The sequence below is a fragment of the Tetrao urogallus genome, assembly GCF_951394365.1.
Source record: "Tetrao urogallus genome assembly, chromosome: 8".
NCBI lineage: Eukaryota > Metazoa > Chordata > Aves > Galliformes > Phasianidae > Tetrao > Tetrao urogallus.
The window spans coordinates 27,171,405-27,183,776 of NC_136821.1; the positions used below are offsets into that span (position 1 = coordinate 27,171,405).

Genomic DNA, 12,372 nt, shown 5'->3' on the forward strand with positions numbered 1-12,372 from the left:
GCGTTGCAATTGCTCTGAAGTTGACTGACAGTGTGCTGGAGGGTAAAACTTTACAGAAACCAACTGTAATGTCCACGGTGTTGAAGAAAAAACATTAGTCTCTGTGATTTGATTTGGGGGATAAAAAACAAATTAGAACAAAAGCAAAGCCCAGCATAGACTTAGAGCTGTTTGGGTGGCGGAAAAATATTCAATGAGTTGTATTAAGCTAGAATTATAACCCCAGATAAGTAAATATAAACCTAAGAATTTTCAACTCTGCTAAAAGTGTGATATTTTGAGAAGAAGGTATGAGTGTCTAATTAAATAATACTATGAATTATAGTAGTAATATCAAGGAAGACCTGACAGCAGCTTTTCAGTATCTAAAGGAAAGGAACAGACTCTTCAGCAGGGCATATTGTGACTGAACATGGGAAAATGGCTTCAGTGTAAAACGGATGACGTTTAGATCGGATATAAGTAAAAGGTCTTCTAAGATAAAGGTAGTGAAGCATTGGAAAGGTTGTTCAGAGAAGTGATGGATGCCCCATCCCCGGGGGCGTTCAAGGTTCGGCTGGAGCAGGCTTGGAGCAGCCTGATGTAGGGTAGATGCCCGTGTTTGTTGCAGGGAGAGCTGGACTAGATGACTTTTAAAGGTCCTTTCCAACTCAAATGGTTCTGTGATTAATAGTGCGGTTTCCTTGTGTTAAGAGCAGGCAAGAATACGAAGCACCCCTAAACTGTATTCCTACGGATCATGGCAGTTATTTATGTATTTGTTTGTTTTTAAGATAACTGAGGATCCCAAGAAGAGAATGTCTGTGTTGAATCACCACTTTGTTAGACACCCTGGAAAGATATTTGAGGAAAATCCTGAAGCTTTCACAGAACTTACAGGTGTGCAGCAGTTTTCTCCTGAACAGGATGCAGTGTTACTCCTTGGTTAAGAGTTGATCTTCTCACCAGTGAACTCCTGAAATAAAGTTTGTCCTTTTTTAGACGTTGCTAAAATAATAATATAGGTTTTAAATGTAAACTGGTCAGTGTTTGTATGGTTTCCAGCACTAAATAGGTTGAAAGTGTTAGGGGCAAAAATAAGCATGTTGTTTTTATATGCCTTTGATTCTGAGGGACGTGCTAAATAGACACATATACCAAGATGTCCAATAGCAAGTCTCAGAAATTGGGTGTAGCTGGACATTAAAAGTACAGTGTAATATATGCTTACAACCCATCGTTGTTTGAGAGATAGTGTGAGTATTGTAGAGCCACTGTGATAATTCTGTGCTACTTAAGAAAATTCTGAATGTCCTGGGCTACTTCGTCAATGATTTCCTTTTCATAACGAAGTAGTAGGGCAAAATGGGTCACCTACTGGTGGTTTCCTTGTTACAGACAAGGTTTCAACTACTGAGTTGACAGATGAGAAATCTTGAGCGTGTGAATTTTTGGGAGCTAAAAAGATGTTTTTATAGGGCACAGGTGTATTCCTAGATCTGCTGAAGAGCTCTGAACTGAGGAAAACCATTTTATTTCAGAAATGTTTAAAATGTAAATTATTGCAGAGCTTCTGAGATAGCTAGAACTTTGGTTTCTGGTTTTGGCCACCCTCTTATGAGAAAGTACTTAGGCACTGATGTGCTGGAATGTGTCCTGCTGAGGGCCATCAAAATTGCTAGCTCCTGGGGAGCTGTGTTTGTTCACACTAAATGAGTGATTACCTTATTCTGGTTTATTAATATTAACCTTCTTGCACAACAACTTGCATAGTTTATATATCCAATCTATTTATTATTGTATTATTCTTTTTCTCCACCTGTGTCTTTAAACTCCTACTGTTTTCTTGTACGTGGTATTTAGCTCATCTTTGACTTACTTTCACATAAGTTTCACATAAATATTAGTTTTCTTGTAAGGATGATGGAAACAAAAACTGGGGATGTTTCCAATGCTGCCTCATTTAATGTCTGTCACCCTGTAATTGTGTTTATGTTACATGGTTTCTTGTTCATTTTGATTTCCTGAGAGCCTTATTTTGAAATCCATAGACTTTTTCGTTTACAACTAATATGTAGTAATGGGATCCTAGAGTTATGTTACTTCCTGTATAACTGACAATAACTATTGCATATAATTTTAAGAAGCAGCAAGCCTGTGAATGGATTAGAGCTTATAAAATTTAAGGCCACTTAAAGATGAGAGACAAGACTTAGGCAATAAAAAAAAAAAAGATGAGATTTGAAAGATAAGGAAGAATATTTCCTTCAGGTGACAAATAAAAATTTATTTGTTTTTTAGGAACTTTCATGTGGATTGAAGTCAAAACCTCAAAATGGACTTATTCAGCTTACAATGTAAGTAACACTTTTCTTCGTTGTGTTTTTATGTTTGTCCTCTTCACTAATGAGTTCTTTTTTTTTTTTTTTTCTTTTAAGGATTCTGATGGAAAATATTTCACATTTCCTCTTGCAAGCCACAGAGAATCCTACAGTCATGTTTACTGTGAAAACACTGTGTTGGTGAGATGATACTTATTGTTCTGTCTGGAATTTGTTTATAGATTTGTATGGTGTTAATTTGGATTCACTGCATATTTTAAGACAATTTAGTGAATAGTAGTTGAAATTAATAACATCCACTTGCAGTCACAGCCTATGCTTTGCATCAGATGTACTTTTTGTTTTAGCATGTCATGCTAAGTGTTTGAGGTGTGAAACCTTCCGTACCACCTGAACTTCACTGTCTTATTTCTGGCTCTATTACTCTGAGCTCCAGATTGCTTTCTTCTTTAATTTGGTATAGCTGTATTGATTGCTTTAGATGAAGAAGTTATTTTCAGTGTTGCCAGGATTCAGCCATACTTGTAAATCAGGAAGGCTGTTTATATGTTTGCTTCCCCATGATAACATTGAAGCGAGTCAGAAATTCTACAGAAATTTTCCACTAGGCAGTGGAAGTGAATGAGAGCCAGCTGAGAATATAGCACCTTCTCAGCTGTTTCCTTTGTGGAGAGCTGATAGCATACGTTGTATTTTTAGTTCTACACGTATCGTTTCAACCAAGATGTTTTTGAAATAATTTAAGATATTTTTGAAAAGAGGGAACGTAATCTCTTGGCAAACTGGAGATTGATAAATATACCTCCTAGAATTACAGGACTGTTTTGGATTAGTGGCAAGAAAATTTAAATGCTTTCCTTTTCCATCCTTCCCATCCTCCTTACTGCAAAAGAAAAGGTTCAGACCATTGTTATGGAGAAAAGTGTATATCCTCAGAGCTTTTCTATTTGTTCTTATCAGGAGCAGCTTCGAAGTCTTTACTTCTATTTGCCAAACGTTGGATTTGCTTTAAGAGAATAGTATTGATTATTGATTCATATATAGAGAAGATGACAAAAAAAAAAGAAAATGGTTCCTGAAAAAAGAAACAACACCTTTCACAGTGACGATTCATCCTTCCACAGCTGGAATTCCGATACGATGATCCCAGACTTCACGTTGACTTCTGTTAGTGCACAAGTCTGACTTGGCTGTGAAATGGAAGAAAAAAAAATTTAATGGATACATTTCATTAAAAGCAACTGAAGTTTAAGGGAGACCACTTTTGTCATCATTCTTGCTTTTGCACTTGAGCAGATTAAATCCTTAAGAGAGTTTGGTTGCTATAGAGATAGCCACTGCAGATGTACTGAGCAGAAGATGAGTGAGGTGAAGGGTGGAAGTTTGTTTCTCCTTTGTAAATTAATTGCAGCAGTTTCTTCTTTCAAAGAGTTTTAGAACAATTGGAATACTGAAGCTCTTGCCTTGTTTGAGTTAAAGAATTACTATTTTTAATCTATCTATAAATTCACACTTCAGTAACATACTTTATTATGGTATTGCTGTTACAGGACACAAGTAGCTGGATTTATGGCTGTATGAACAGCAATTCTTCAGTCTGGTGAGTATAAACAATTTTTTATTTAAATAGATCTTGTAAGACTACATTTCAGTTTTTGAGCACATAAAATACATTTTTTAAGAAGAGACTGGGAACAAAAGTAGAATTACTGCTGTTAATAACTTGTGCTTTCAGCAGGAAAACAGGAAAGATAGGCTTTCTCAAAATATCTGCATGAATGCAGAATATAATGAGTGAATTTTCTTTAGCTGTATTTTTGATTTTTATAGCAGTAAGAAGTTGCTCCTGTTGCTCTGTGCTATATTGGATCCTAAATTGCGTGTTTTGTAACATCTCTTTAAAATCCTGTGACAAAGACGTAAAACACCTACTTGAAGCCCTCAAAAAAAGAAGCATCTCTTTTATTTTTTTCATGTTTCAGAATTGCTATTGCTATTATTATATGAAAATATTTAGAAATGTGGCTCAGTTAGTAATTATTTGAATCATGTCATTACTGTAATTACAAAAAGGGATTTAAAGAAAACCCTATTCTTAACACTGACTTAGCTTTCCTCTCCGAAGTTATCTCCACGTGAATTCAATCTGCTCTTTGGATTTAGGGAAAGCTTCCAGATAGATTTGGGCTGGTGTGGTGATTGGGAGCTGTGCTGAAACATGTTTGGCTGTTACTGTTCTGTATAACCTGTGACTGGCATCAAATAGAGGTTAACATGGTGCAGGACTGCTGTCTAAAACTTAGCCTAGTAAAATCCGTAGCAAAATCAGCATTGTCCTGAGATCCTTTAGCACTATTTAGAGAAATAAATGTAATCCTGATATTCTAAAAAACATATGTTAAATGGCTGACTGAATTTCTTACTGTTCATTATATAACAGTATAGACGCACACCAGTTTTGCATGCAAAAGTGTTGTTCTGTACAGTATGGTTTTGGTATTCATGGAACCATGGACACTTGTGATATTTAACACATTAAAATTTGTGTGTTAATTCAGTGTTGATGCTGCATTTGTTTGTTAAGAGTTTTCATTATGTTGGCTGTTGTGTGGTTACTGATTGCTGTGCATGACAAAGTTAGAGCTCTCCTTTCTTTGTTATTGCAAGAACAAGATCTGCAGTATCTGAAATGATTGCCTATAGTTTGATTAATGACTGTGGTAGCCAACTGCAGTAGGCTTAGACTTGTTCCCAATTCACAAATGTGAATCTGTGTAGAAGGGGGGAAACCTGGTCCACAGTCAAAATGTAGTGCCTGGCTAATTAATGTGTTCATCCCTTAATGTGCATGGATTTTTGCAGTCTGGAAGCTGCTGATCTATCCTGGAGAGCTGAGTTACTTCCAACCGCCAAGGTAAGCATTGTACCTACCTTGGAGCACGGGAGAGTGTTTGGTGGGTTGTTTTGTGTCTTGGGAGATATAGCTGTACTGTTTAAAGCATTGAAACATGCAGTTGTATTCCAGAGGACGGAATACAAGAAGTGGACATCTGATAATCGATGAGCTAAGAGCTATGTTTAGTAATGATTCTTATTTTTTCTCTTTCTTTCTTTCTCTTTCTTTCTTTCTTTTTTTTTTGAAATTTTTGAGGTTGCAATACTGAAACTTCAGGACTATCCTTCTTTGTCCCACATTGTCATTCTTGTACCACCCTCAGCTGGCAATAAGGTAAAAAGATGGAAATTGCATGCTCAGAGTGTTCATAGCTTTCAGGTCCTACGATGGAAGATAAAGAATTAAATATGTGCTAAGTTGCATTGATAAACTGTATACCTTACACTACAGTGTGGTCTGAAGGTTAACTGCATTTACTTCTTTAAGCCAATAAATGTTTGCAGTTGATAAACTGCCAAACTTAAAGCCTGGATAGCAGTTGAAAGATGCTGAACAACAGTTCTCAAGCAAGTTCTTAGAGTACTTGGCAGTTCTTGCATGTTTTTTCTTAATATTCTGGTATCATTCTTGTATGTTTGTTTTAGTGAAATCAATTCCTTTACCAGGGTAGCAGACAGCTTGTAGATATTTGAAGGTAACATGTGGATTCTGGGGAGAATGGTGCAGACACCCATGCAAGCTCTTGAACCACAAATAATTAATAAATTAGTAGTGGTAGAATGAATTTCACACAGTTGGATGCTTCTGAATCTCACAGATAATTTGGGAAATACAACCTGCTGAGTTGCAGTTCACTGTTAAAAATCATGGAAATTGCTTTTCGAGAAAAAAGCTGATAAACGTACGATGTGATGGAAAGTAATCTTCAAGTGAGCTAAATGTGTATTAGAGATGGTAAAAATTGTATCTGCTGCATGCTTTTCTGTCATTTATGTAATTAAACTTTAGGAGCCAAACTAGAGGTTCTGTCTGCTTAGACAGTGGTACAAAGAACTGGGACAGATCACTCTCCTTTGCAGCATCACACCCCCACTTCCCATCCCACCGTTGAACAAAAAAATGTAAACTGGATTCTGATCTTTCTCAGCTGTTTGGATAGTCTTTTGAAGATTGTTGCAGAGGATTAAAAGCAGGAGAACTGTACAAGTTATGCTTAAGATTGCCAAACTTGTACTGCTGTGTACAAGAGCAAACAAACTGCCATTTTTGATCAGTGGAGTGTAGAAAAGTGACATCTCAGTATTTGTGTCTTGCACTTTGCCTGAATTGGAATTGGCTAGAGTGAAGGCTTTGGTCTTGTGCTGAATTTAGATCTGTGCTGAATATTCTGAATTGCAGTTTACTTTGGACTGTGAATTCTTCAAAGAGGATTCCAGAACAGTACAGCTCCCTGTAACAAATCTTTTTTCCTTTGGTAAGTGTATCATGTTACTTTTGGAAAAAATATGAAACGAATATTGCTAGCACTTTGGATAATATTTTTTCCCAAAAATTCCAATGGTCAGAGTTTTTTGTTAGTTAGTTAATTTGTTTTTTGGGAGATGAATTATTTTTACAAAAGTTAATACAACTCCTGCTAGCAACAAACAAATAAGAAGTGTGCTTTTTTGACTAAGAGATATAGAAGCACGTAAATCACTTGGGGGGGAAAAGTATCTGAAGATGTAGTGAGCTCTCAAATTAGTGGTATCTAATATTTTGAAATAATGTATTCTTTACAGGCCTTTCTTCAAGCAAAATTCTGTTAAATTCAACTGGCTTATTTTACAACATACAGCTTCAGCACTTCAACCAAGTAAGAATAGGACTTTTTAAGCTAATGTAACCACTGTTTGGAGACTAAGTTGAGGTTTTTTTTATATTTTAGGTATATCAAGCTTTCAAAATACACGTAGAGAGCCACTGCCAGCCACTGATAGGTAAATATATGTGTTCAAAAGTATAAATTTATATCACAAACCTTGCTGAAATTTCTCAAGGCTAAAACTTGCAGAAATATAAGTCCTCTTGAGCAATAGAGTCTAGGCAGTATTATTATAACTTTATTATTAACCTTACATTATTATAACCTTATTATAACCTATCAAACGTTTGCTAATACTTCACAGAGTCACAGAATCATAGGGATCGGGAAGGACCTCTTGAGATTATCGAGTCCAACCCCCTGCTAAAGCAGGCTCCCTGGAATAGGTTGCACAGGAAAGCATCCAGGTGGCTTTTTATATCTCTAGAGAAGAAGGCTCCACAACCTCTGTAGGCAGCCTGTTTTAGTGCTTTGTCGCTGTCAAAGTAAAGAAGTTCTTCCTCATGTTTGTGTGGAACGTTGTGTTCCTGTCTGTGCCCATTGTCCTGCTGCTGGGCACCGCCAAGAAGAGCCCATCCCCATTCACTTGACTCCTGCTCATCAGATATTTAGAAATACTGATAAGATCCTCTCTCAGTCTTCTCCAGGCTGAACAGTCCCAGGTCTCTCAGCCTTTGCTTGTATGAGGAGATGTTCCAGGCCCCTAATTATCTCTGTGACCCTCTGCTGGACTCTCTTCAGAAGCTCTCTGTCTTTCTTCGACTGGAGAGCCTGTAATTAGACACAGTAATCCAGATGCGGTCACATCAGGGCAGAGTAGAGAGAGAGAGAATCGCCTCCAATGACCTGCTGTTCGCACTTTTTAATGCACCCCAAGACAACATTGGCCTTCTTGGTAACAAGGGCATGCTGCTGGCTCATGGTCAACCTGTTGTCCACCAGGACACCCAGGTCCATTTCTTCGGAGCTCTTTCCTTTCAGGTCAGCCCCTAATCTGTATTGATGTGAGCAGTTATTCCTTCTCAGGTGTAGGACTCTACACTGCCCTCATTGAACCTCACTCTCACTCAATGGTAGCGCAGCCTTCTGGTATGTCAGCCACTCCTCCCAGCTTCATATTATCAGCACACTTACTGAGGGTGGACTGTGTCCCTTATCTAGATCGTTGAAGATGATGTTATACAAGACCAGACCCTGTAGTGGCCCCCTGAGGTGCATTGCTAGATACAGGTCTCCAACCAGGCTGCACAGCTGATCACAATCCTCTCAGCTCTGCCAACCAGCCAGTTCTCCATCCAGCTCACTGCTCATCTATCCCACGCTTCCTATGTTTACCTAGAAGGATGTTATGGGAGACACTGTCAAAAGCCTTGCTGAAATCAAGATAGACAACATCCACTGCTACTCAGCTGGTTGCGATATTTTCAGAGGCTGTCAGATTGGTCAAGCATGTTTTCCCTTTTATGAATCCATGTTGACTGCTACTGATTACCTTCTTTTCCTCCACTTGCTTGAAAGCAACATTCAGAATATGTTGTTCCATCATTCCATTTCTCACTTTTTATGAAGTTCAAAGAAAATGGGGAATTAGTGTTTGTTTTTGTTTTGTTTTGTTTTTGTTTTTTGCTTCTCAGCAAAGGAAAGCTCAACTTTATGTAGATTTCTGTGTTACGTTGCAAGTGTTTCTCAACCATAAAGTACTTCACTAATCCTGGCACTCAAATGTGTTGAGCAAACATTAACTCAAACAGAAAGGGATGCTTAAGGACTTTTTTTTTTTTTTTTTTAGCAAAGTTTTATTAGCTTGAGGAAATAGCTTTCAAGTGAAAATCAGAGGTTTTTCTTGTAACTGTTCTGCTTTTTAACTGTTGGTTCTTGTCTTGTTATGTAACAACGTGTTTAAAAATGTCATTTTTGTTCAATGCTGAGTTCACTGAACTGCACTGTGGTTTTAATTGAAATGTAAATACAAGCAAAATGCTTCTGCATGATGATTTGTAGGCCACTCTCTGTTTTACTTGCATTTTGAAAGTCTTTAAGTGAAATTATACCGAGTCAGGTATGATACACAGATGTAATAAGCAGTAAGCAGTGTATGTATATATTCATGCTTTGGTGTTGTTTTGAGGAAACGGTACCTTGTAAATGTTGTGTCTGTATTCAGTGAGACTATTAAATTTTCTTCATTTAATTTTTGCAGATACTGGTCACATCTTGTTCTGAATGATTTTTGTGCTTGTAATTATCTTCCTTTTCAGAAAGAAAACCTAGTGTTTACAGACTTCACATACCCTGGTCACACGAAGACTCAATAACTGTGGTTAAGTAAGGACTTTAACAATTGTAATTTCTTGTTATGTTTTGGAACAGATTGAGCATTCCACTGTGGGCATATTTCTGACACGAGACAAATTCTCCAGTCTCAAGTGCTTTGCTTTTGTGTGTTTCTCTCATTTATCTGTCTGTCTTTCTTGACAGAGTTCTTTGGATTTTTCTTCACAATGTCTACTAATAGATAAATTAGTTGCTTGCTTAGTAGTTATTACTTATTTTCTGGAAGTGGATGTTCAATTTCCTGGTAATTTTAAGGTTTAACCCCCTTAATAAATGGGAACTGGAGCTTGCTCTGGGTACTGGTTTCTTACTGTAAACCAGATTTTTGATCACAGAGCAGCCCTAAGCTCTTTCAATAGTATAGCCCTGACAAAAACAAATGATACACCTTGAAATGTGTGTCACTCATTAATTGCAGTTGAACAACCTGATTGAACTTCAGGTATTTTTTCCATATTTTCTACTCCAACAGCTTAATGCTTACAGGAGACTGAATTTTCTTGAAAATCTGTCCTACCCATTCTCTTCATTTAGCATATTTACATGTTCTGTGAGGTGTTAGCTAAATATGTCAGTTTTCATTACTACTATGCTTCTTGGTAGACTGGAAGACAGTGACTTGAGAATATTAAGTAGTTCTTGGGTGGCTGGATGGGACTTTGAGTTGCCTGGTTTAGTGGAAGGTGTCCCTGCCCATGACAGAGAAGCAATAAAGACTGTAAGATACTTTCCAACCCAAACCGTTCTATGGTTTCCTGTGGTAGAATAAGCACGTTCAGTATGCCATTCAGTTCACAGGTTGTGATGGCACTTGATGAACTAGTTGTGTTTCATGTGCGCTTGCTGAAGACAAAAGTGTGTTATGCTTTTTTTTTTATTATGAGGAAAAGATACCAGTTACGTTGCTCTTTTTCAGCATTCCATCATTTGTTGAGATTTCTGCGAAACTGCACATGGCTCAGCCTGAAAATGAGAGCAGGGTTCCAGTGCTAAGTATTTACTCTTCGTCAGACTGTCAGTATGAAGTAAGAAAGAAACATTTCGTTGCTAATTTGTGTCCGTGTATAATTTTGGTATAATCCAGTCTTTCAAATCACATGGTTGGTTTTTAGCAAAGCAAATACTAAGTAAATCTCAAGTTCTGCTCTTTGGCCAATTCATGAGTGTAGTCCTTGTTATAACTGTTTTGCCAAGTTAGAGGGCTATTGAAAGTTGGTCTTATGCTTCTTTATGCAAAATATTAAAGTATTTGTTTTTTAAAAAAAAAGTTGGTAGTAAGTTGTTGTACATTTTGTGTTCTCATAGTTAAGTTGGTTTCTTAAAAGTGTTTTGTATTTGTTAGCCATTGTGCAAAATAACACTCAAATTATCTGTTACCTTTTTTGTGCAGGTAATTCTGAAAACGTCGTTTTTACAAATTCTTGGACAAGTAAGAGGGGCTTTCAATACAAGTTCTTCCTTCCTTTCTCTCCTTCTGTGGCACGTGAAATCCCTTCTTGATGCCAGAAGAAGCACTGTTTGAGGACCAGTTAAAACTTTGTCACTTGACAAGTCATCCCATCCCATGCTCCCGTTTTCATAATAGAAAATCTCTCTAGCTCTAGAGAGTGTAGTGTAGATGTTGAACATTTGTCTTTGTAGTTAGCCCAGTGTCTATAAAAGGATGGCACTGGAAGTCATTTTGACTGTCTTGCCTAATGCGTCAGTACTGATAAGACTTGAACACTTGACATGAAACAAAAGTAGGATTAAAAAAACGTAAGAACTTCAGTTTGTCTCTTTATAACTATTTTATTCCTTTATACATGAGGAATACTTTTCTACGTTGGTGTCAGTAAGAATAGACCACCCATCTGCAGTTTTCTAATTCTGAAAAGTAATTAAATTCCAAGCTCCTAAGTATGGCTCTGGAATATTAGTAGCAAATTTCTGTATTTGAATATATGCAATTGTATCAAATTTTTTTCGTTTTGCTATCATTTTAGAAGAATTTCTGTACTATTTTTATGTAAAGGAATATTATTTCATTACTTTGTACAGTGGATGCCAGGTAAAACATAAATGAAATTTGGGTCTGAAAGGATTCGTAACTGTGCAGGTTTTGCTTGGAAAGTGCCTTTTGCTTTTAGGGTTTGCTTATGTATATTACTGAATTACCAGTAATGTGCTACTCTGTTCTTTCTGTATTTGTCATGAATGGGGAAAAAAAAAAAAAAAAAAAAAAAAAAGGCTTCTGTTTATATTTTGATCCTTTATAAAAACACATTTGAGTAGCCATTTATGGGAGTATTTTCCATATATGCCATTAATTGTTAAGAGTGGTTATCAAATACTTGTACATGTTAACAGGAAACCGGTAGTATCTTTTAGGATAGATCTTCCAGTTAAATTGTCATGCTGACTTGATGTTGGTTTTTGTGTGTGTATGTATACAAAGGATTTTCTTATCCTTGTCTTTCAGATAATAAGGTTCCATGCTGGTGCTCTTCCTGTCTATGTTGTTTCTAATATTCTCCTTACCTATGGAGGACAGTTGAGTACACTGATGTCAACAGGTAGCTTTCTGGAACAATATTTTTTCTAGTGTTTTTGAATTAATTACTTCTCCAATTTACTGTTTATGATTTAGCAGTTGTGATTTTTTTTTTTTTTTTTTTTTTTTAAGCCAGGTATCATTGAACTTGAGCAAATGCTTTGGGTATATATTCTTTAGCTTCAGCTTTAGTTGATAGTTCTCCATGGTTGTGTTCTAGCAGTTTGCTTTTTCTTTCCTTGTGATCAGTGTGTTGCAATGTATTTTAGTATTAATAGAAAACTACTTAAAAATACATCTAAAAATTAAAAATATAATGTTAAGATAAATGAAACAACTTAATCTTGCATGAAGATGAGATTTGGAGACTGGTTATTAGACGTATCTTAAGACAGAATGCGTTTTCATTTAAATTCAAGTTGGT

General features: G+C 36.6%; 1 protein-coding gene across 1 annotated transcript in view; it reads left to right on the forward strand.

Annotated features, from left to right (window-relative positions):
* PGAP1 (post-GPI attachment to proteins inositol deacylase 1) overlaps positions 1 to 12,372 on the forward strand; it is a gene marked incomplete at both ends in the record, with an annotated part of 29,785 nt that overhangs the window by 11,077 nt on the left and 6,336 nt on the right. Inside the window, 13 exons of the mRNA XM_079539138.1 lie at positions 774 to 879; positions 2,281 to 2,336; positions 2,418 to 2,501; positions 3,872 to 3,921; positions 5,184 to 5,235; positions 5,473 to 5,550; positions 6,616 to 6,691; positions 6,999 to 7,072; positions 7,145 to 7,196; positions 9,340 to 9,406; positions 10,332 to 10,440; positions 10,806 to 10,844; positions 11,877 to 11,970. Coding sequence (XP_079395264.1) covers positions 774 to 879; positions 2,281 to 2,336; positions 2,418 to 2,501; positions 3,872 to 3,921; positions 5,184 to 5,235; positions 5,473 to 5,550; positions 6,616 to 6,691; positions 6,999 to 7,072; positions 7,145 to 7,196; positions 9,340 to 9,406; positions 10,332 to 10,440; positions 10,806 to 10,844; positions 11,877 to 11,970 — 937 coding nt within the window. The remainder of the gene's footprint in view (positions 1 to 773; positions 880 to 2,280; positions 2,337 to 2,417; positions 2,502 to 3,871; positions 3,922 to 5,183; positions 5,236 to 5,472; positions 5,551 to 6,615; positions 6,692 to 6,998; positions 7,073 to 7,144; positions 7,197 to 9,339; positions 9,407 to 10,331; positions 10,441 to 10,805; positions 10,845 to 11,876; positions 11,971 to 12,372) is intronic.